The sequence below is a fragment of the Plectropomus leopardus genome, chromosome 20, assembly GCF_008729295.1.
Source record: "Plectropomus leopardus isolate mb chromosome 20, YSFRI_Pleo_2.0, whole genome shotgun sequence".
Taxonomy (NCBI): domain Eukaryota; kingdom Metazoa; phylum Chordata; class Actinopteri; order Perciformes; family Serranidae; genus Plectropomus; species Plectropomus leopardus.
In genome coordinates, this window is record NC_056482.1 from 19,206,366 (window position 1) to 19,231,514 (window position 25,149).

Genomic DNA, 25,149 nt, shown 5'->3' on the forward strand with positions numbered 1-25,149 from the left:
CTTGCAAACAGTGTAGCAGACATGCAGACAGACGGATGCTGCCGGTGCATTTAAAGAGACAGTGCAGAGATCCTCTCAGATTGGATGGTTTTCGTTTGGTTCAGCAGAGCACACACACCCTTGATGTGTCTGCAGTATCTTACAAATGCGACTGACTGTATTAAAACGAAATGAAATGCCACGTCTTCACAATGACAATGATGCCATTCAGTCCAGGCAGCACTCAGACACACCCACACACTTGCACACACACACAGACCCACTTCTGTCTACGATAGTGAATTTTAACCCTATTTACAAAAAATAACACTAATCAAAAACTCAGTCTAAAACTCCAATAAGTTTTTTTTTTTTTAACTAGTAACAAACATCACATAGCCAGCATTTATCCCCTAAATGACAAACTGTGCTCCCCTCAGTCACCAGTGAGGGGAGCGCCACTGCTGAAAACTACTGATTCTTCATTCTTTATTTTAGCTATTTAAAATGCATATAAATAACATTTCTGAAAATGCCAGAGTTAGCCAGTCCTGTAACAGCAAGGAGTCAGTTGGCTGATGGATAATGTTGGGTTTGTCCTGCACCATGTTGGCTGTGTTTTAGCAAATTAAGCATAGAGAATTGGCATTGGAGCAGGTGGAGCCTATTGGTGAGTGATGGGTAGTTCAAGCTCAGAACACAAGGACAGAAACAGAAATAAAGAAAGCAAAGAAGGGACGGAAGTCAAGCGTTTCATTAAGTTGAAACAAACTTCTGATGTTTGGTAAGCTTATTTTTTAGCCATTTACCTTTTTAGCAGAAATTGTTTGCAATGTTTTTAGTTCTATAGCTCACAATAAGCACTTTAGTCTTTCAGCGTTGGGTTGTGTTGTTAATGTGCTAACTGGCTAACTGTCCGTCTTATAGTTTCACTTTTTTAATCTAATACAGACTCCCGCTGCCTGCTTCTATGGAGAGTAATCCCACTCATTCAGGTCATGAACTTACTTGCTGGCCATTGTATTGGCCGTGGTCTTTGTGGTGTGTTCAAGCGTAATGTCTTGGACGAGACACAGACAACATGAGGGGACACAACAGTCGGCCTTCATTGCCACGTTCTTTGATGACATTGATGTTTGGTGTGTTTTGACCTTAAGAAAAAATGACATACAATCAACAATAACAACAGTGACAATTATACAGATATGAACAGAGCCTGCATTACATGCAGACAAGAAAGACAGCTGTTTGACACACAAGGAACTAAATAAAATAATAATAATAAGCCACAGCGGTGTCTTGCTTAAATTTTCTGCGATCTGTGGTCTCTCCCTGCTTACATGAAAATTATTTCCACTTCCTAGTTTTGAGCATTCCTTCATCTGTGTGCATGGGGAAATAATCCACGATAAAATGTAAAACAATAGATGAACAAGCCCAATGAGGTTACATTCACTAAAAAAAGAACTACCACGTAAGCAATGTACTAATTTAACAATGTACTTACTTACTTGCTGACTAGTTAGGTGGAGATGACTCTGTAGGTGGGTTGCTGTGACTGTATAGGTGGAGACTGTTAAATGGAAAAAATGGACCATTTACACCATTCAAACTGCAATTTTTGATACCACAGCCATGAAAGTATGAAACATGCGTTGCATTTTTTCTGGGCGTCATTATGGACTTTTGCCTTGGAATTTGTCATTTTTATTATTTTCCATCTGATGACATCTTTTTTTTAACCATATTTGGCCTATGGCCAAAATACATTCTATTTCCACTAGATTAACTGTCACAATCTATGTTGCTGCAAATCACTACTGATTATCACAAATCCAAGGCTGTAATAGTCAAAAACAACAACAACAACAACAACAAAAACTTTTCATGGAGTATATTAAAAATAATTCTCTTTTTTTGGCATTTTTTTTATCTAAAAACTTAGTGGCATCATGACAAAAAACTGGCATTTTAAGGGTTACAATTCTGAATATTAATATTTCAAATTTCACAAACGTGTACTCAAATTACATTTAATAAAGATACGGCTTACCTCCTTTAGTGCTCCGTGACGGTTTCCTTCTCCATGGCTCCTGGCTGCACCCCAACTGCTTTCCTAAATGTGTGCAGCGTGTGCGGCTGATTTAACAAAAACATATACAAAATACGTCAGATAAACAACACTAACATACATGAGAGCACAGTCAATTCATTCTACACTGATCATGATAAATAAAAATAATGAACCATCATGATATCAATACATAAATCAATAAAAACATTAAAAGGAAAATAATGGGCACAGACAGAAACAAAAACAAGCAAACAAAAATAATTCATATTCATATGACATCGAGGGGGTGCAAAAAAGATTAGTTGATTAGTAGGTATTAGTAGGTAGATTAGTAGGTCAGATTTTTATAAGAGCAAACTAATGCTTCTGATTATGTGCTCAGCTTTTATTTCTAGAAATGTATACGATATATGGAAACAGTATAATATCCACAGTGGGTGCAGATCAGGATCATTACATTACAGTGTGAGTTTTTGTTTATCGTGGCAGGCCCAAATCAAGTTCCTCTTTTTCACACAACACTAGCATCTAATCTGAGTATATTTGCTCAAACACATATATATAGGTTGTCTCTGACACAGCTCACAAAGATAACAGGGGCACTTCTTTGCTTGTTGCACTTTGTCACAGTTTATCCTCTGTTTACTATGTAGTCCACTCTGTGTATCTCTGAGACGTATTTAAACACTATATGACACACTGACATACGTGTCTGTGCTCATTTTCACTTTGCAATGTGTTTATCTGCCTCCTGCGGGGCAGATAAACGCTGTAAAAAATTGACTGGATTTAACCTCATGCCCGTAGTTGCCTCCTCTACACACACGCACGCACGCACGCACGCACGCACGCACGCACGCACGCACGCACGCACGCACGCACGCACGCACGCACGCACGCACGCACACACACACACACACACACACACACACACACACTTTCATGTTGACAAGCTCCACCCACTTCTGGTGACCGAGCCAATAGCGACGAGGGTGAGGGGGAGCAAAGGGCTGCTCTTATCTCACTATTTATCCAGCACAGATCACACTCACATCTAATGCTGTCTGACTGCTCAGATGACATCACAGACAGAGAGAGAGGGAGACTGATAGAGAGAAAGAGAGAGGAAGAGAGAGGAAGAGAATGAGACAAAGTTAAGGGAGACAAGACAGAGCTGATTTAAATATAACCCATCAAAGACTTGTGGTCCTGTTTGTCCCTGTTGCAGTGACTCTGCAGGTGAGTATGTTAGCAAACATTACTGACTGGAACTGTGTGACTGAGAATCGACCACTGATGCTTTCAAAGTTTTTTCCAGTTTTTTATTTATTTTATTCCTATTGAGAAGCATCTGAAATGTAAGAATGTACCTGTAAGAATTACAGAGCATTGTAGAGTCTGCTGTTATGTGATTCCCCATTTCAGTTTGACTTGATTTTCTGATAAAGAAAGGATATAGTATTCTGGAGAGCTTTAATAAATTGAAGAGGTGTCCTTTCTCTAGCCTACAAAGGAGCAAGTTTTGTATTTTAACTTGAGACATTTTTAACATGAGTCATCTTTTGACTAATTTATTAAAATCAAGCATATAAATAGTAGTAACCAGAAGGTTTCTTTATAGTTTTCTTAAACCTCAAATCTAATGTGAAAACATTTAGATATGGACGTTTGGACAACTGTTCTCTCAATCAATATTGGCCACAAAGCAAAGTTGTCAAGTTGTGGAACGACTGTAGCAGCTTTCGTGGTTACGTCATGTTGTATCTTTATTATTGTGTTTTACAACTAAAAGTCTACTTTAAGGACGATAAACCTAGTTTCAGAAGTTTTAACCTATGGCCGGAATAAATGACACTGTATGTTTCTGCAAATCACATCAAATATGTGCTTTATTATGTAACAGATATGTTGAAACATCGTTTTTTTATATTTTAATAATGTTGTGGTTAATGTGTGGTTATGTTTAGGCACAAAAACAAACTTTTTGGCTTAAAATACCTGGTTTTGGTACCACAATTGCCACTGGAAATGCCACCGATGTCCTGTAAGAAAAATACCAGTTTAAGAAACTTTGATACATATGAAATGTGTAAATGTAACATAATACATAATGCCAATATATGTCTGCTGGCAACTGGACAAGTAGTTTTGCACTGTTAAGAAACTCAGGCTGACCCTAAAGATATTAAAAAACATGATACTTGTCATAACATTAGGATATCTTTATACTTTAAGCCATCATAATCATACCTCAGTATTTTTATATCTGCACATGCCTATGATAAATAATCATTCATTATATTTCCATAGCCGTACCGCAGAAGATTGAAACAAAGCTGATACCAAAGACCTAATATTATGATATTACAAGTCCTCTCTTAGCTTACCGATACAACTACAGTGCAAATTCAGTATGCAGCTATTTTTGCCTATTTAGACTTTAAACATAACTGAATAAAAAAGATTTCAACTATATGAAAGGCAAAGGACGGAAGCTTTCTGGTCATTTCTAAGCATTGGTGGGGTGCTTTTATACCACATGATTAAAGGCGGAGAACATTGATTAGAAACGCTTTGCAGAAACAGCTTAATTGAAATGTTTCCAGCGCTTTTGAAGGTTGACACTGAAGTAAATTTTATTATTTGGTTCCCAAAGGTCCTCAGTGTGACTCCTGTGATGGTCAGCAGTTAATCAGGTGTCTGTGTTTCTTGTTTTGGTGAGCATGTTTTATCTGTTGGCGGGAGATGTGAGGTAGTTCTTGTGTTCTTGGACTCTTTTTTGGAGTATGTTCTTTTACTTTATGTGTTGATCCTCAAAGCTGCACAGCCTCATTATTTATCTCCCGCATCTTTTATCTGTTTAAAAAGTCAGGCTGAATTTATAAGACCCATATGACCACAGACAGGCCTCTGTAATTGGTTTATTTAAAGGGTCATTCACATGCAAAGTGAACTATTATTGTCCAGCAAAGTAAAACTGCCAAGAGAAAGTGAGTTGAAAAAGAAGGAGAAAAGACAGCTGAAACACTATTAAACTCAAATCTGTTTGAAACAACTGCAGAACAAAAAATCTGTTGTTAGCACCCAAAAAAACATATTCTTCTATTTCTTATCCTCCTGTGATATCAGTCCATGAAAGTTGCCAACGCTGCCGGAAATCTTAATCACAGCACATACCAGTGTTGTGATGGTACAGGCTGATAACACATCATTTGAAGTGTTTATGGTTTCTGCAACATGGTAATTCTGCTGAGACGCAGCTGCTGCTGAAAACAGCTAACCTTGTTAGAAAGGCCCTCTGCATACATGAGTGTCATGAATGTGTTGCAAAATTGCTTTCATTTGATAAATTTAAGTTAAATATGAAGTGTCAGTTATGGGTTTTTAAAACCACTGGACAAGATTCATGGTATAATTTTCTGTGGAAACCCACTGAACAGAATTTAGACCATTGTGCACTGTAACACTGAATCTCTATAACAACTGTGGGATACAATACTGTTGTAAAAATGAATTCAAGAGAAAAAATAAATAATCAATTTAAAACATTTTTTTAAACTTTTCACCTAATTAAACACTTAAGTAAACAATATTGAGATTTTATGTCAATGAATGTTGTCACCTACACTATGCTACGACTGTAAGCAGTGTGCTCAGTGACCACATTTTGAAGCCTCGTCTCATAAGCTGACCTGTTTTTACTCTGTTTTGTCACGCTCTCAGACAAGAGGACTTGGGATTTTATTTCAAGACTTGTCATGACCACAACTGCAGGGATATTACTAAATTGCCTTTGCAAAAAAAGGAATATTGAATAAAGATTCAGCTCCTTAGTGTTTATTTATATCAGTTTGCTTATAGAAAACAAACTTATTTTATCAAGACATTTCTCACGATACACTGAAACATACACACATATTTACAGTCTAGGGATAAAGAGGTGAATGAGGAGGAATCTTAAATTTTGTGTGTAGAGTTAGACTTGTACTGGTCTGGTCTTACTTGTGGTCTCAGCCACTCAAAGTTGCGATCTTGTCAAAGTCTCAATACACTCTGGTCTCGGTCATGACCAGGTCTTGAAATAGGCGGTCTTGACTACAACAGCGATGATAAGTCGATAGTTGTAAGAAGTAGCAGAGCACAGCTAAGGTGGCACTAGATGCAAACACAAATGAACACCCAGGTCATGAATGTCTGTAGAAAATTTCATGGCAGTCCATTAGACTTCCATATGAGCGACGCCACTAACATGACTAAAAATGTCCCAGTCTTTTCCATTTCTAGAGACTTCTATTCTCTATAAGCAGCACCAAGACTGATTTCAAGGTTGTCTTGCAGTCCATATACAGGCTTTTTATGCACTCCCATCACTCTGGCATACTTTTATACTAACCCTGTCCTCACTCAACCTCAACCCACATATCAGACCAGCAAGAAGTGCTGCAATAGTATCAGTGTAGTACAAAGTTTCAAAACATTGAAGCAGTAAAAGTAAAGGACTGCCATAGATGTGGATGAAGAAAGAAAAGAATCTGAGCAACTGTCGTCCAAACCAGGGCTAATTGTAATTAATATTTTTTTTTAGCATATGGCTGAGAAAGCTTTTGGCATGCCAACTTTAGTCTCATTATTGATAGTGCATCTTTTGAATTATACTCTTGTACCGAACAGGCCACAATACTGAGAGAGGACAAAATACCCGAAGACTGCATGTTTATACAAACCGATAATTGGCAGTGCAGATGACTACAGGGCAATTTTTCCTATGACTGCTTCACAATAGCTGTGAGCCGTGTGATCTTAGTCACTGACTAACCTGTGCTCTAGGATAAGGAGCTCATTAACGCCGAGCCAACTGTTGGTCAGTTACCCCTACCATGAAATATACTGACCAGACTGTACTTTTGCATAACTGTTCTTTGGAGTTTAACAGAACAGCTGTCTTGGGTAAACTGTTTGATTCTTATACGTATTGGATTGTTTTGGAAAGAGGAAAGTCAATGACTGTAATAATTAAATCATAATCCTGACTGAACATTAACACAGAGGGCTGACTAAGAAGTTTAAAGGATGATGTACCACCCTAAAAAAATACTGCACGGTTCCTACCAAGTAAATAAATGCCCAGGAATCCAAATGTATCACGCTAAACATGCTTACTGTAAAAGTGAACGAACAGAGATACTATATTTTAGCTCTGGACCGAAAGCATTTCAACTTATATTCACTGTTTCCATTTTTTTCCATATCTCTCTCCCTCCCTCATTTTCCTCGTTGATGATCTCCCAGGAGCACAGTTGACCACATTATCCACCTCCTCTGCCTCTTCTCCCCGCCTTGTTGCCACCTCTTCCTGCCTACGACCATGGAGGAGGTCACCAAGGTCTCACCACCTCTCCTGGAACGTCGGGCTCGACAGCGTCAGCCGACAGTTTCAGTCCTCAAATCCAAGCTGAAGCAGAATGTGACCTGCTCTGTGCCCAGAGTCCGATCCACCCTGACCGGGTTCTTCCCTGTTGTGCGCTGGCTGCCCAAATACAAGCTCAGAGAGTATGTATGGGGCGACGTGATGTCTGGGTTGATCGTTGGTATCATCTTAGTACCACAGGCAATTGCGTACTGTCTGCTAGCAGGAGTGGAGCCCATCTATGGTTTATACACTTCATTTTACGCCAACATCATCTACTTCCTCATGGGGACGTCCAGACATGTCTCTGTTGGGATCTTCAGCCTCATGAGCCTCATGGTCGGACAGGTAATGGATCAAAGGATGCAAGGATTGAATATATAATTTGGGACTAACACAGAATTTTCCTGTTTTGTTCATTTTAAATTGTAAATTAAAAAGATAAAGATAAATTAAATGTATATTTCATGACTGACGTAAAAAGATAATTATGTTATTTAGCATGCTCTTAACACAAACATAGCAATTTGCATAACAACCCACTGTTTTTCAATATTTACAAATTTAAATATGTAATGATTAACTACACATTTTTAATTAGTATTCGCCTATGTGACAAACAATTGCAGAAATATCTTGCTGCATTAGTTTTAATTCCTGATTATCATTGATCACTTAATGCCAATGAGAAATGTAATTTCTCACGGCTGTATTGGTTTCACTGTATTAAATTAATTTAGATTTCGATTTGCCTGCAGGTGGTGGATAAGGAGATGTTCCTGGCAGGTTTTGACCTCAATGAGGACTCCACAACATCTGGCCCTGATGTATTTAATGCCACACTGGGTACTAATGTCACAGCTGGTGGACTTCACAGTGTGGAGCTCATGGGTATGCAGTGCGGAAAGGAGTGTTACTCCATCAGCATTGCTGCTGCCCTCACATTCCTGGCTGGCATCTATCAGGTAAAGGATGCAGGTGCAATATTTGACCACTAGCACTATGGAACACTTTATTAGACCTGATGACCTGATGATGGGACTGCATAGAACCAGCCCAATCAGCAAAAGAAAATGTTGGTATTGTACGTTTCTGCCAAATTTTCATATTTCATACATATGTCAACATTTCTTAAGGGACATAGTATATGAGCTGATTTCATCATCTGGAGGTGGAGGGGAAGGTGGATAGTGTGACACCAAGACGGGACGCCTGCCAAGCTGCATTTGAGACCAAGAAAAGACAAATCCAGATGTGATTTAGCAAGTAATAGCTGTGTTTTCCAGTAGATTTTTAAGCACCAAGCCTGGGTGTTTAGTAGCAACTAGTCACTGTTTTACTAGCAACTTCTTGGCATGAAAAATTGTCATTTTTTACCTTGACATCACTGTGTTTTCTTTTGGGATTGGGCCACCACATTAGGTATTCTAAGACAAAATAGGATCTTTTCTTAACCATAAAACAAGTGTTTTTTGTGCCTAAATCTAACCAAACGTTAACCACAGCATTGTAAATGCATGTAAAGTTTTAACAAATCTTCTACATAGCAATATACAAATATATGATATCCATGGTCTGCAGAAATGTACAATGCCAACATGTTTTCTGGTAAGTGAGCTAATAAAATCCATCCTGTGGTGATATGACTGTCTTTGTCAAATTTAATGGCAATCCATCCAACAAGTCAGAGGACCACCAAAGTCATTAGGATACGTCATCTAGAAACCATGAATGTATTTACCAAATTTTGTGCCAATTCATGTTGTATATGTTGTGATATTTCATTTGATAAGTGACGCAATCTCATTCCAATCCATCTTCTCTCTCTCCTATTCTCTCCTCTGCTCTACATCCTAATCCCCTCACTAGGTCTTGATGGCCGTGTTCCGGTTAGGATTCGTCTCGGTCTATCTTTCAGCTCCAATGCTCGATGGTTTTGCCACAGGAGCCTCTTTTACCATCCTCACTGTGCAAGCGAAATACCTCTTGGGTCTAAAGATTCCCCGTCACCAGGGCTATGGCACAGTTGTCGTCACCTGGATCAACATCTTCGCCAACATTCATAAGACCAACCTGTGTGACCTCATCACAAGCGCCATCTGTATCTCTGTATTAGGTAAAGACCTCTATTTTACGAATCCCCCATTAGATGCAGAGTCACTGCTATGAACTGTTTCATGTGTATCTAATTAACAATATACTTCACTGTCCAGCATGAGATGGGATGAGGCATTGATGTACTGCCCATAAATTTACGAATGATTAACATTATAAATTGTTTTATCATAGTGGCAGGGAAAGAGATCCAGGAGCGCTACAAGGATCGTCTAAAGATCCCTTTGCCAACTGAGCTGGTAGTTGTGGCTGGAGCCACACTGGCCAGCCATTTTGGGGAGCTGAACAGCAATTACAGCTCCAGTGTTTCCGGTCACATACCCACAGGATTCATTCCTCCCCAGATGCCCAGTTTTAGTCTGATGCCACAGTTGGCACTGGATGCCATTCCTCTGGCTGTCATTAGGTAATGTACAACACATTTTAAAACATGTTTGCTTGGCATCAACATGTCTCTTATCTGGGTTGTCACAGATGCAGTGTAATAGCTGGAGTGGCTCTGTAACCACTTGCAAATTAGCATTTTATTACATCTTGAAACAGATTAAAGAGATGCCATGCAAGACAATAATTAATCTTAATTAGTCTTAATTTCTCAATAGTAACTGACTGGGAAAGAAAAAAGTGCTATTTTATTTACAGGTAATAACAGATCTTAAGGGGTCTATACATGCTTTTGAGGGAAATAAATAAGTCAAACTCAATTGGTAAAGAAACTTGTGTTTTATCTTGCAGTTTTGCCTTCACGGTGTCACTGTCTGAGATGTTTGCCAAGAAAAATGGATACACAGTTCGCCCCAACCAGGAGATGCTGGCCATTGGTTTTTGTAACATCATCCCCTCCTTTTTCCACTGTTTCACCACCAGTGCCGCACTGGCAAAAACCATGGTGAAGGACTCAACAGGCTGCCAGACACAGGTGAATTCATACCTTTGAGAATAGTTTGACACTCTTGAAGTTGATGGGAAGTTCTTGCTTTCCTTGCGCTAAAGAAATGTTTTCTAGGAACATGATGAAAGTCTGTCCTAAGGCCATGTGTAGAACCCCTGTACTCCACCTTTCTCCGTTTCTCTGCTCTTCCATCAGGTATCGAGTCTGATCAGTGCCCTAGTCGTACTTCTCGTCCTCCTCTTCTTCGCACCTTACTTCTATGCTCTCCAGAAGTGTGTTCTTGCATGTATCATAATTGTAAGTCTTCGGGGGGCACTGAGGAAGTTCAAGGATGTCCCTGCTAAATGGCGTGCCAGCCGAAATGATGCCATCGTTTGGCTGGTCACAATGTCAGCCACAGCTCTGATCAGTGTGGAAATGGGCCTCCTTGTGGGAGTAGTGTTTTCCATGATCTGCATCATCTTTAAGACCCAGAACCCTAAGGTGCGTAACACATTTGATTTCATAAATGGTTTTTAAAAGCTGATACACATTACAATAATCATCTAATCTGATGTCTGATGTCAGGTCTCTCTCCTGGGCCGGGCCAATGACAGCAATCTTTATGAGGATGTGGAAGAGTACAAGAACCTCATGTTGCCACCTCGGGTTCACATTTTCCGCTTCCAGGCTCCTCTTTACTATGCCAACAAAGACTCATTCCTCAGATCACTTTACAAAGCTGTCGGAGTTGAACCTTTCTTGGAACTGACTAAGAGGAGAAAGGCAGAGAAGAAGGCCAAAGAGATGTCCTTGAAGCAGGCCAAGGCAAATGGGGATAAAAACAATGGAGAGGTTGTTGTTGGACTCATCCAAAGAGAACTGGATTTCCACACAATAGTTTTAGACTGCTCTGCCATGCCATTCATAGACTCGACCGGCATGGCCACATTCAAAGGCCTGGTCAAGGAATATAAAGAGATTGGGGTGAACGTGCTCCTTGCAAACTGTAATACCTCAGTCATTGATACCCTGCAGAAGGGACAATGCTTTGGGAAGAATGATGAAGACATGAGCAGCCTACTGTTTCATACAGTTCATGCTGCGGTTCTTCATGCAAACAGTACATCTGCAGCAGCAGAGAGCAGGTCAGAAGACTCTGTAGTGTAGAGCAGCTGAAAGGAGAGGGACTTTTGATACACTATCATGCCACCTATAACAATACCACATTAGGGTAGCTTTTAAGTTGCCCTTTAAGAAGCTTAGTTCAAGAAAGTACATTTTTGATGCTTTGGGCCCTTAAATAACCAGACCACATAAAAGTTGATCTGCCAAATGAGCATTTTTTTCAATGTATTTATAGAAACAGGACCATTTCATAAAACTAGTAGTAGTAGAAAGGTGCAATTTGTTTTTAAATGGTGTCCCATGACTGAAGAACACTGATAAAAAAAGGCTGCCAAATTCTTTGCTCTATATTGAACAATCCTACAACAACCAGGATCCACTGCACACAGTGCCTTCCAAAGCCCTTCTCAGACCACTCCTTTATGGAAACAAAAGCCCCTTCCTCTTCTTATTTAACTTCAAGAAGTCTGTGTTGCATAAGTTGCCCAGAATATGTGGTTCCAACAATATATCATAAAGTTACTTTTCTACAAAAACACTGGTATTTTAAAATCAATTTTTAAATCAAGAAAACAATGTGGCTGATAGATGGTTTTACTAGCTTACTTTAGAAAAGCTCCCTTGTAACCTTGCTCATCAGCTGCCTTACAGAGAACACCAGTACAGCATGTGATTCAAGCCAGAACTCTGCAATCCACATTTTGTATTATCCAGCTGGGTTTTTTGTTTTATTTTTCTCAGCACAGGGTACACAGACAAAAAGTTAACGTCAATAATTGTCTCGTTTTTTTGTACTTGTAGGTTTCTGTTTGTGTGTCATCATGGCAAAATGTAGTCCTGGTGACCTATTGTAGCCAGAACTACTACACAAGTGGTTTTGAGTACTTTGCCAGGTGCTTTTATATTTCTGTCTGTGGACAGATTTTGTGATCCCGATAACATAAGAACTATACAAGATGCAATCACAAAACTTTACAGGTGTAGTTGAGATCACAATGAAGGCCAAGTTCAAAGATAGGAGTGGTCAACGGCACTAGAATACAGGGGTAGGAAGTAGGAAAAGTAGGAAAGTAGGCAGTATAGAAAGTGTCTGTGGACCCCATACCCTACACCCTCAGCCCAAACTCATTTTAAGTTTTTGCTAGAGTGATCTCATTAAGGTAGTTTCTAGTCAATATCTGGGTTATATTGCGAATAATGTGTCATTCTATTGTACACAATGTTCAATGAAAGCAGTTTAACTTTTCTATATCACTTCAACCCTTTGGCCAAAGTCCATAATGGCTCTAATCCAGGAGTCCAGAGTTCAGACATGGGGATTCATCCACTATGAGCAGTATTTCCTGAGGTGCAAACTATTAACCTGGACCACACAATCATTTCTAAAAGGTCAGTTAAACTCTTCATGAGTTAAAGAAGTACTATATGTTGCTGGGACAGACACTTAACATAGATCACAATGACTGTTTTCAGTCTTGCACAGAGCCTTGCCTTCTGACCAGGGCTCTTCAGAACACACTGCTCTTATACTCTTGCCCTGTTCCCTAGTCACACAGCAACGACAGCTATATCCGTAATCATCTGCAATTTCTTCTCAGGTGCTGGATGAAAACAAGTGATCATATGATGCTTTTGAAATTTATATTTAAACTGATGGCAGCAGGTGATGCCATATATTTTATGGAACCGATTCACTGCCACTTATTTGTTTAATCAAATATTTTGTATCTTTCAAAATACGAGCAGATTTTGTCTCTTTGTTGTAATCACTGTCTTCTTGTGTCTTTTATCTTGTTTGGGGCCAAGTGTGAAATTTTAATTAAAACAATAACAATGTCTTTAAAGTATCCTTACTTATGTATGTAATATTTCAAAAGGATTTATTTTTACTTTCACATGAAAATGTTCATGTCAAACGTCATGACAATATCATGTCAAGTTTTGATGAACTGGTATTTTAGTAAGATGTAGACATTATTGTTAGCATTTTGTATTGTCATACTCTTATTTTTTCCCCATGTATTAATTTAACTTGAATTGTGATAGTGATTGCATCACATGTTTTAGGGGGAGTCTGTTTGACTTTCATTGTTTGACATAGTGTTGACATTCAACACCCATATACAAAACTGCCTTAATGTTCAATACTTGAATTAAATTGACAAGTTTTTAGCGAAGAGCTTGTGTCTGAGTTATCGCCATTAATGACAGATGTTTATCATATCAAGGGAGTATCTATTCATGATAAATGTTGCCAAGACATTGTAAAAATTTTCAAATTAGCAATGGATCAAATGATTACATGTATTGTGTAAGGGGTCCCTTGCGGTGAGAAATAAATCACCCAACCAAAATATGGTAACTATAGATAATCTGTAGACCTCAGTGGTAACTGTTTTATGTGGAATTCATAGTGAAATTCACATTAACAGTGCACAGAGCCTTTAAAAACAGCTTGACAACAATAACTATGGCTATAAACACAAAAAAAATTAAAAGTAAATGTCAAGCTGCACTTGTTTTGCCACTGGAGCTGAACCTTCTGTCACAAAGGAGCTAAGGCGATATGTATATATTAAAGTGTAGAAGATAATGCCACTTATTTTTTAAGTTAACTTTTTTTAAAGTTAAAAGTCCTTTAAATGAAAGTTGACTGTATCCCAAAATGATGCTCAGAGTTGATAACCGTAACAACTATTAAGAACACTGTGCTGCTGCATCAGGCTCCTCACAACCATCCATTAGTTCGTGGGGTAATGGGTATTATTTTCTAACAGTATGTCTTGTGGTCAAAGTTATTTGACAACAGTACTACATCAGCATTTCAGGTGACTGACCTTCTCGAAAGCAAAAAGACACTTGCATAGTCTATGTAATTATCACCAGCATAGTCACACATTCTGTATATCTTTTACTTATTAACTGTAAACATAATGAAAGTCAGATGTTTGTCTGTACCAAGAGTCAATGATTAAATAAGTATAAAATATATGAACATTTTAGGTCATGCACGTATTACATTTATAATCTATGGCTCATTGCATGATTGCAACAAAACTGAAAGACACAGTCTGAAACTGCGAAACAGCCTTTGTCCTTTGTGGAAACTAATGGTGAAAAAGTCGTAGTTAACACAGTTGTAAGTAATTTGAATTTTAACTGTGTAGACATCTAAAATAAGTATCACTAAGCTTTTTCCGAAAATGACCAAGCTTATTTAAAAAGAAATCATTCCAGTGAGCCAGTAAAAATAATTTATAAGTCATCTGTATTTTCAGAATGATTTTGCATCGTTACTGTATCAGACACCATTTGCACAGATATTCATTACTGCATGAGGTGATTTAGTGACGATATATCATTTTCTCCCACAACTATAATAATCATAAAGCCACTGGGAAATAATAGCAGTCATTTTAGATGCCAACATTGCTATTAGACAGAAATTAAATCACAAAACTATATTCTTAAACAAATCAGAAGCAACTGAGACAGACTTTGTGCAACATAGAGTGAGGAGAATTTATAGAATATTTCAAGAGTCTGAGACCCACACTGTAAGCATGTGACGTATGACCTGCTGAGTCATCAGGAGATCCCTGTGTTTAACAAGCATGTCATTTCTAAATTGCTTACTGAAGCGAATAACTCGACACTGGCTGAACAGTAAGTGCTCCACTCCCAAAGACACTCACCTCCAAAGAAGACAAAGGATGGCAAAACTGGTCAAATGGGGCAACAGACATGGCTCCTGCTTTTGGGAGATGCATTCCTAGAAAGAGACAGATGAACAGAACATGTGTGTTAATGTGTTATATAAAAATCTGAAAATCTGCAACCAAATTTTCTATGAACTCATAAATGGGCAACTTTTGCATCAAAGCTGCCCTCTACTGTTCAATATTGTGAACAGCAGAAACAAGCGCATGATGCTTCTTCAACAATGATCACGGGATTAATATGAATTAAGGTAAAGACATTACAATCAATTAAATCAATTAATGGGCGGTTGAAAAAAAATCTCACCAACGACTGATTTCCCAGCATTCTTTTATTCATTCAAAATGTTTAAAAATATAATTTCACATAGGCACTGATATAAATATACATCTCGAAAGTCAGCGCCAGTGCTTTTTCATACAAATGATATTCAAGGAAAACACATACACTAGATAACACAATCATGAGATCATTCAGAAAAGGATCAAGCAGTTTATGATGATTACTTATTCATGTTCAGAAATAAAAACACACTCAAAAAGGCAAAATAAAGTCACTTAGTTCAGCTCTGCAGCAGGAAGTCATCTCAACTAAAATTCATAACTTGTTCTTAACATTAAACTGTACTACATAAAAAGAACAAACCATACTGGCTTTGTGGTGTAACAGCAAACATGATATCTCTCTGATCATTTTTTTGTTCAATTCATGACCCAAAACAGATTGTAACAGTAAGTGCATATACAGTACAAATACTCAAAGATAATAAGGCAAATGAAGTACAAACATGATTGGTAAAAAAATAACACTAAACATTAAAATATGTCCCAAATTGTGCCATGGAAAAAAGTGTTATACATGCCTGTAACACTTTAACAGACAGCAAAAGCCAGCCTTTAACAGCTCCAGTGGTGATATCTGATAACAACTTCAGCTGATAACTTGAAAGCCGCCTGCTTTATCGGGCAATCAGAGAGAGCTTACTGTAAGTGCTACTGCTCTCTGGATCGTCAGTAGAAATGCATTTTGTTGTCTTTATCATTCAAATTGAGCTGTTATTACAGGGTGATTTCATCCAAGTTACAATAGACATTTTCCTCATCTAGCCATGCAGCTAGTTTTGGTTTTATTTGCTCAAAAACATACAATAGTCCCTGAAAAAAAACTGTTGAAATCGTCATTTTTCAATGTTGTGATATCCAGAAATGAAATGTAATTTACCTCAATTGTATTGAAGTGGTGGCATAAATTTCAGAGCGCATAAAATCAAAACCATGTGCAGCCCAGTGAAGTAGGTGAAAAATATTTTTTGTTTAACACAGTACTGTTAGTAGTGGTGTCATTGGAAATCTCTGTCAATGTAGTGCATGTCTACTGGCCACAATAATGTCATCAAATGTAAATAAATATCCCCTTAATGATATTGTGTTTACACTTCTTTTCTACAAGTGAAAGCTGGAATGGACAAATAAGGAAAAATCTAACACATTGGTGACTCCAGATGAGACTCGAAATATGTACTACTATGTCTGGAGACTGATGGAGATATAAATGGATTTAACTGTAGTTGCTGAGTCAGGCTTTTTACTTCACTTACCTTGAGATGCCAATACTCTGCAATTACAGCAAAGGGAGTGACTGCAAAACATTTTTAACTCTGTTGCTCTAGCATTTAGGCTGATATGATATCTTACTTTGTGCAGCCCTAACATACTGGCTTTGGCAACTGTAGAGTAATAAAGAAACACTTCATCCTCAAAATGATCATTGGTGTGTCAATCACCCATTCCATGTGATGTTACATTCCAAAAGAAAATTTGTTTTTCTTGCATGCCTCAAAGGTGAACAAAGAATTAAAAGAAATGAGAACATTCTTGATAACTTAAAGTCATGGGGGATGCCTTTAATAACAGCAAAATTATACCTATGCATCTATTCACAAACTCTCACACACTTGTGCATCCTCAGTTATCACTGTAGTTCTGCTGTTGTTAAACGTGGTCCCCTATCAAATCAATTCATTGATAACTTTGTATGCTTTTGGATTCTCAGTTCACCATGGAGGCATGTGAGAAAAAAACTAAGCTTTCTTGACTTTCATTCAATGCAGCACAGGGTGAATGATTGATATGGGAATTGCCACTTTTAAGGTGAATTATTACTTTACATTTTTTCCTCACTGCCACTTTGTTTGTTCCAAAGGCAAAACAATACACACCAAAAACAACACCAAAAAACACAAATCAAGCAGTGCTAACAAAACAAAATACTATAGCCTTAATACAGTTCCCACATTTTTTCTTAGATATTGCATATTGATTGTTGATTGGCATTTAAATATTTGTTCAAGTGCTCAAGCCTGGAGACATTATCTCTTAGAAACAGGTGGTTCACAGTATCCATATGTTGATTTCCAGTTGCATGTTTTTTTGTTCTGTGCTCTCCCTCTTTGATCGATACATTTAATACAATCTAATCATGTAGGAACTCATAGACAGAACTAAATAAGATGCATAAAGGCATTGTTCACACATGCTAAAATGTTTGATTCAAAAGAATCTAATATTTTTTTTCAATATTTAGTACAAAAAAAAAAAAATCACAATCAAAACCAATCAAGAGATAATATGATCGGCAAGTAAAACCACCAAACCTTTACTCTGTTTCTACAAATGAATTTAAAATTCCTGCTTCATGCATTTATCTGAATGGTTATGGTGGTTAAGAGAAAGGATGTACAGTAGCTAATGGCTGATATCTGCTGCTGGAGACAGCAGCTTTAAATACTGGCATTTAACATTAGCCAAACTTTAACCAACGGCTCAGTGAGAGCTAACAGTTAATGTCAGACTCTCTGTTTTACCCCTAAAAGTCATTAGTTTCTGTTAGTTAGTGGTTAAAACACCTTTAGGCAGCATCTTCTAACCAGCAGCTAACTAGCAGGAAGTCTTTGATTACTAACAAAGTGAGTTTAACTGATGTTATTAAAAACAATTATGGATATTAGCATGATTGCCTTTCCATAACATTAGTGATCAGTTTGACTTAGCTGCTGCCGGTGCGGGTCGGGCAGGACTGGCTGTGCCTGAAGTGCATGATGTGTACAGCTGTCTGATGCCACCAGTAAAACATCACCACCACCAGTATGTGCCACACCTGGTGGCTGGCACCCAGGTAGTTCAGCTGGCCTAAAAGAGAAGGGGAAAAATGCTCTCAGTACTGTTCATATAATTATTGAATCTGATACTTTGCTCACAAATAATGAGAATGAAAATATTTTTAAGAAGTTACTTAAAAACATCTAGAATAAGATCTTAACATGTTTTTATGAGTCTGTCCTTACATAACTACAGTATATACTGTACACAGTGTCACATTGTGATGGTTTACTGGGATGTTAAAATAGAATAGAGGAGTCATTGTTAACGTTATTAGCAACACCAGTGATTTTCCCACTATGACTAAATTTTCTGCTGTGAAAAAGGGCCTGCAGCATTGTGCGTTCACTCGTTAAGTAGTAATTAAGGAAATCGGTTACAGTGCTTTGATTTTCCAGGATGGCTGACCACACTCACTGCTGAGGACAGAATTTAACAAATACTACTGAAACAATATTGTGGGTTTTATCATTCCTACTTGCACCACTGAAAATCACAAAAATACAGTTTTATGAGTATAAAACAAATCTAAATGATATTGTACAACATTTCGTCTCTACGATAGTTCCACTTCCTCCTTGCAATCTAATGCAGTATCAAGAACACGTGCCCCAGGAATGAGTCCTAAAATCAGGAAATGAGTTAGCGTTTCAGCCCTCCCGGTTCCCTCATTTTAAGTCAAGTAGTTTTTGGAACGGGGCTTTGGTTAACTGTCTGAAATAAAGTCTCTGGTTAACACAAGCTTAAAAGACTTGTGCCTTTTGTTCTATGACATAAAATACATCAGTAATTCACTTGTAAATTTTGAAGTATTTGTGAAAAGGACTCACCAGGGAAATAGCGCTCAGGGATCTTGGTGACATAGAACAGGAAGGCTGATCCAGCTATCAAGTACATCACAATCACACGAGGCAGGAAGAGCTGCACATATAACAAAAAACAAAAATTTGCTAAATTTGTTACATGACTACTAGAGGACCACTTCCCCTAATAAAGCCACAATTTATGTTCGCAGAGTTGTAAAATGTATGTATACTCTCTCACTGTGCTCGTTTTCCAATATTACTCTGTGTACTAACCTTTACAACATCAGTGGTGAAGCCTCCATTGAGCCAGACCCAGTGGCACGCAGGAACCACGCTGATGCCTGCCACGCAGCAGAAGATCGCCATCCGTATCCGTCGCCAGTCATTGCTGAGGTAATGAGGGTGGACTTGAGCACAGAAGACTGCCAGAATCAGAGACAGCACTGTCAGCAGGTAGACCTGTCTCCAAAACTGCAAGACAGGAAAGTGGCTCATTAGATACACTCTATCAGAGTTGCAGCATCTGTTTCTTGATTAATATAACATCTCGGGAAAAAGAAAAATCATCTAGCGGTGGAATCATCTAGCAGATCTGATTATTTTTCCAACTTCACGTCTGCATATAGAGTATCTTTAACTAAACATGTTCAGAACAGTTATGCTTTTTTAACTCCCTCACCAGGATACATATCACCATCTTGAGTGCACTTACAGCATTACAGTAGAAAGCGTAGAAGATCCCAGGTACGTAACAGCCCAGGATGCCAACAGAGATGCCTGCGTAGTCCAACGACAGCCAGCGACGGCAAGTCTTCTCTGATCGGTGGCACGAGAACATGTGATACCCCACGGAGCACAACATGCACACCTGGATGAAAACACACATTACCATTACACAGATATTGTGAAGGGTTATCTTTTTGTACTCAAAACATCCACCACAAATGTATTTATCTTTTGATTGAAGTAAATACTTATGTTTTAACTTTCTTGATTAGTCACCAAAATTCTTCTGAGACTATAAATTGTGAGGACAATCTAGATGCTTGACAACATGCACTTATTTCGTTTAAGGCAGAGGGTAAGGAAGGCGGGAAACATATACTACACTATGTAATTATTGTAAGTGGGAATCGCAATGACTTGTAATTTATGACATTAACAAGTTTCAAATTCCAGCTGCTACACAACCTACAACACAACAGTGTACACAGCATACACAGAAACATTTAACACTGTCTTTAGATTGAACAATTCATCAGCTGCCAACAGGAATGACACTACACTACCATTCCTACTGTAGCTCTTTATAACTCAGTACACTGTCCTCCACCTTCACAACAGTTACACCTACACACAGCTTACACACCTGGATGGGTTGATGTGAACCGATTGCACCTGTGGCAGGAAATGTGAACCTACATGTTAAGCCATACATACTTTATTTATATACAGTACAAAAAACGCAGCTAATGAATATTTTCTTCACACTTAGGACCCGCCTTAATATCAAAAAATCAAAACATCAATCGAGTTTTAAAAATATTATACATTAATTTGATTTTCTACTTTAATTGAGTTAATTTTTAAACCAACATCAGCCCTAATCATAAATATAAAATATTCTTTAATTTTCACTTTTTGTTATGATGTCACATGTCATTTTTAGATGGGAAAAACAAAACAAAAAAAGAATTATTTTCTATTTACTGAATGCAAAGTAGATTATTTATTTGATTATAACAGCCAGGGATATGTCAATGATTTGCAGCAACTCTGATTGTGACACTGCACATAGTGGAATAGCATGTATTTTCTCCATATGCCAAATATGGTAAAAATGATGTCATCGGGTAGAAAATTGTAAATGTTACAAATTCAAAGGCGAAAGCCCAGAATGACAGCCAGAAATTATGAAATGCATGTTTTTATGCTTTGGTGGCTGTGGGGTAAAATAAATACTGTTCAAATGGGTTTCAATGGCACATTTTTTGCACTTCACTGTACAAATTAAACAATTTTGTTTACATGGTGTATTTTAGATATTTTGCAGGAGCTGAGCTGGAAATTTCAAGATTAAACAAATATACACAACCATGCTAAAATGTATGCCATATGAATGAAAACAGCCAAAAGTATCAAAAAAATGAAGAATTAAAAGCTTGTAAAATGTGCCAAACATTCCCTAAGGCTTAATAAACTCATACTTGTAAACAGCTGTAAAACATGAAAATAAGCTGACATTACTTAAGTAGTTCAATTACAGACTGATACACCGGTACATCATGCACATTCTTGATTCATTCTTTCCGTGTGCATGGATGCTTGGAGGACTAAGTAAAGCTTATTATTTTGACTTTAGAGCACATTGTATGGCTGTCAAAAACAACGTCTGTGCAGTTAATTTCATGTCTAAACAACAAGGTCTGGATAAGGTTACAAGACGGATATCTCAGGCAACATTCAACAGCCAAATAAATATATATACCTGGAAGCAGAACAGTCCTATAGCGTAGATGACGTAGTCCTCTCTGTTTGCTCCAGAGGCCGGCAGTACTGAGGAGAGGTCATTGACCCCAAGAGAAAAGAAGAGCAGGAAACCCAATAGGTGGCTCCAGATATTCACAGTCTCATTAGACAGGATAAAAATACTGCAACAGAAAAGATGGGAAAATATGCAAATATGTCAACAAGGCCAGTCTGTATACACTCTAACATGCATACAGCAACTTAATTTTAGATTCTGACATTAAAGGCATAAACTCCCACCTCCTTAGACAGAGTTTGGAGGGCAGGTGGGCCCTGTAACCATCTGTGATATAGGGGTTTTCTTTGAGAAAGAGGGGGATTTGTTCATAGGTGTACAGCCTTATCCTCTGGGGTATCAGGACTGGCCAGTGCTGGTAGCTGCCCAGCTCTATGTAGTGGGCAGTCTTCAGCAGCTTCTGGGGCATCTTCAGCAGCATCTTGTACTCTGCAGCTCCTCTGGTGCAAGGCAAGCCCAAGAGGTTAAGGCTAAGTTTGGAGAGAGAAAAAGAGACACCAACTCAAAATAGTTCTTTTTTTCTTTTGATATTTTAATAGTGATTTGAAAAAAAAAAATATTTATGATTGTTACCTTTTATATCTTTTGTCTTTGCTCTTTTTTTTAAGTAACTATCCTTTAAAATATTTTATACATTGTACTTAAAAATAGAGGTTGCACTTCAACAGTGGGATTCACAATGGAGTGCCAAAAACAAAATACAGTGAGCTTTTTCCAAAAAAAATTAATAGGTAGCACATCTCAAGGACAAAATACACATATTATATATATTTCATGGCTCATGTCACCTCACCATGTCACGTAAATGTTATTTACAAATTACTGAATATGAGAAATGCGTGTATTTTGTCCTACTTTAATTGAAGACTCGAAATGTGCTACCTTTTCATTTTTTGTAATGTTTTATGTTTTATTGGTCAGCAAAGGCATTTTGAATCGCCCTGTTGTATGAAATGTGCTGTAACAATAAAGCTGCCTTGCAGGGTTCATTGTAACTCATTTGATACTGGTATACCTGTTTTGTCAAGTGACAGGATAGAGATTCAAGAGTCGAATAGAGTGCTACCATCTAGTATTTGGGGCAAAACTACTATTGTCAATTAACCCCATTTAAAACGTGTGTTTACATGTAAGCTAGCAAAGCTAACGGCCATGTATACTGACTCATTCGTCCTCCAAACAGCATGTTTGCCACTCTGTACGCCCCATGTTCACTCTTCAGCACCTTTATCCATTATTTCGCTCTAAAATAAAACTTTCCGAAACAGTAAAACAACGATACAGACATTTTTTAAACGGTGTGTCAGACCGTTTTGCTATCGTTAGCTAGCAAGGTAAATCCCAGCTAGCTAACGTTGATGCTAAGCTTGCTAAACTGATACAAACAGAGAAACAGAGCTCACCATTAGTCGCAGTCCGACTGTCGATAGCCTTGCTCGAGCAATTCAGCCATATCTGAATGGCTATGAAGCTATTAGTAAACTAAATATATACTACATTTTGGTTTGAGAAACAAGGCTTATCCTCAGCTTGTGGATAACAACAGCAAACCTCTTATTTTTGATACTAAACGGTCCGTTACTGCCGCCGCCTGGTAAATCTGGAGAATTGTACCTGGACCAATTTATTCAATTTAAATGCAAAGTAATCTAAGTTTTCCTGCAAAAATCTTTCAAATCCTATAGAATTAATTTCTCAAATGTTTAGTATGAAATGCCCTGCGTTGTATTTAATTACAGTGGTTTGAGGTAGGTCCCAGTCGATATATCCACCAAAAGCTGAAATGAAAATCACGCCCTTGCTCTTGGCGACAATTTAATTACAATGCAGATTGTTTACTGACAGTATGAATGTTTTTCATTTAATAGACCAGACTTGTGGCTACACCCTAAATGAAATTTCATTTGTTTTGGCTTTGATGGAGAGTGTCTGGTCACAAACTTAATCTGCTATGGTATGAAGAAACACTATCTGTGTTTTATTTTGAGGTCGAAGGAGAGCAAGGGTGCTTTATTTGGACAACATTGGTGATGACTTCTCTCTGCAATCGGTCCCTTTAGCCTGGAAAAAACAAGACCAGTCCTTCTTCTGGCATAGCACAGGTATTCACCCACCTGCAACTCCAAATTTTCCAATTTTATATTTATATCTTAACAACATGTTTTCTGTCATTTTCACTTCAAGTCGCTTTATGTTTGGACAAACTATTATAATTCACATTGTCTGGCATTATTAGCCTATCATTAGTGGTGGGAGAAAAAACAAAACAATAAAGCATAGTATCATGATATTTTGCGTGGCAAAACTGTATTTATACATGTACAAGTATTGATTTTTTAAATTACATAAATTATTAGGCCAATAAATCAAACACAAATTAGACTTTTGGTAACCTATTACAATCATAAAAATCAATTGCTTTTTCAGTCCACTAGATACATTTTGCTCCAGCAGAAATGACTGTTGTGAGATGAACAGATTGAAACTCAGTTTAAGACAATTAGATAAAACAGATGCCTACAAACATAATTTGCAATTGAAAAAAAAGGTTATCAATCCAAATTTATTGCAACATATTTTATCACAATACTCAGCGTATTGTAAAACTTTTTAAAATTGCAATTATATTGCAATATCGCAATAAATAGTGTGACTTAAAAGGTTTAGTGTTAAGGATTTAGGGACATCTATTGGCAGAGATGGAATATAAAATTCATAGCTATGTTTTAATTAGTTTATGATCACCTAAAATAAGAATTGTTTTGTCATTTCCTCTGAAAGAGCAGTTTACCAGAGTCTACCATGTTTTATATGCTGCAACCAAGAACGGACAAATCAAACACTGGCTCTAGATAGGGCCAATTGTGTTTCTATATTTTCACGTTTTCATGTTTTTGTGTTGGTTACCGTAGTTCTCCTGCACGCTTGGCACACTGGGGAAGTTTCAGCCCTGCAACTTGACTGCTAAAGGTCGCTAAACACTAGCTCTGTTCTTGTCCAACTGCTACACACAAAAATAAAGCACCAGTCACATAATAGAAAACAGCCATCCATGCAATATCCAAGGGGGATCCCTGGTTAGCACAAGATTAAGCAAAATAGATGCAATGTGCTGACACAATGACTTTGGTATGTTAATATTGGAGTTGTTCACTGTCATGACCTCATCCTCCTTGAAAGTTGAAATTAAATGTTAACTGAAAGCAACAGGCAGTTGGTGCACTGCATACTTGTAAACACAATTACAGCATCACACCATTGAAGAACTCCTGGTATGCATTGATGAAATATACGTGTAAAGGTTTGTTAAAGAGAAGTCTGCTTTTTGTAAACACAGAGTGCTTTT

The 25,149-nt window shown here is 37.8% G+C and overlaps 2 protein-coding genes across 4 annotated transcripts; one reads left to right on the forward strand and one right to left on the reverse strand.

Annotated features, from left to right (window-relative positions):
* Positions 1–570: 570 nt before the first annotated feature.
* LOC121959656 (progestin and adipoQ receptor family member 3-like) lies at positions 571–23,351 on the reverse strand. Of its 3 annotated transcripts, none has more exons than XM_042509084.1 (11): positions 23,207–23,351; positions 22,028–22,273; positions 21,747–21,909; positions 19,971–20,126; positions 19,532–19,729; positions 19,283–19,373; positions 15,270–18,482; positions 4,052–4,095; positions 2,033–2,118; positions 1,491–1,552; positions 572–1,130 (listed from the first exon to the last, which is right to left on the reverse strand). In XM_042509084.1, exons 2-7 carry the CDS (start codon positions 22,222–22,224, stop codon positions 18,340–18,342), a joined length of 948 nt encoding a protein of 315 aa, XP_042365018.1. In that variant the 5' UTR covers positions 22,225–22,273; positions 23,207–23,351; the 3' UTR covers positions 572–1,130; positions 1,491–1,552; positions 2,033–2,118; positions 4,052–4,095; positions 15,270–18,339. The 3 variants fall into 3 exon arrangements, with proteins under 3 accessions (XP_042365020.1, XP_042365018.1, XP_042365019.1); XM_042509085.1 differs by having other exon boundaries at positions 1,487–1,552; XM_042509086.1 differs by lacking the exon at positions 23,207–23,351 and having other exon boundaries at positions 571–1,130; positions 22,028–22,268.
* On the forward strand, positions 3,173–13,370 carry slc26a1 (solute carrier family 26 member 1). The gene is made up of 8 exons (XM_042509082.1): positions 3,173–3,292; positions 7,343–7,808; positions 8,219–8,425; positions 9,330–9,576; positions 9,750–9,981; positions 10,311–10,494; positions 10,663–10,950; positions 11,035–13,370. The coding sequence occupies exons 2-8, from the start codon at positions 7,419–7,421 to the stop codon at positions 11,614–11,616; spliced, it is 2,130 nt and encodes a 709-aa protein (XP_042365016.1). The 5' UTR covers positions 3,173–3,292; positions 7,343–7,418; the 3' UTR covers positions 11,617–13,370.
* Positions 23,352–25,149: the final 1,798 nt, after the last annotated feature.

Bases quoted from the DNA above. Each gene is read 5' to 3' on its own strand.
- slc26a1 (XM_042509082.1), top strand. From the start codon at position 7,419: ATGGAGGAGGTCACCAAGGTCTCACCACCTCTCCTGGAACGTCGGGCT. The intron at 7,809-8,218 runs GTAATGGATCAA...ATTTGCCTGCAG, and splicing joins TGAGCCTCATGGTCGGACAG to GTGGTGGATAAGGAGATGTT. The intron at 9,982-10,310 runs GTAATGTACAAC...TTTATCTTGCAG, and splicing joins ATTCCTCTGGCTGTCATTAG to TTTTGCCTTCACGGTGTCAC.
- LOC121959656 (XM_042509086.1), bottom strand. From the start codon at position 22,224: ATGCTGCTGAAGATGCCCCAGAAGCTGCTGAAGACTGCCCACTACATA. The intron at 21,910-22,027 runs GTGGGAGTTTAT...TTTCTGTTGCAG, and splicing joins TCCAAACTCTGTCTAAGGAG to TATTTTTATCCTGTCTAATG. The intron at 20,127-21,746 runs GTATATATATTT...GTTTTCATCCAG, and splicing joins TAGGACTGTTCTGCTTCCAG to GTGTGCATGTTGTGCTCCGT.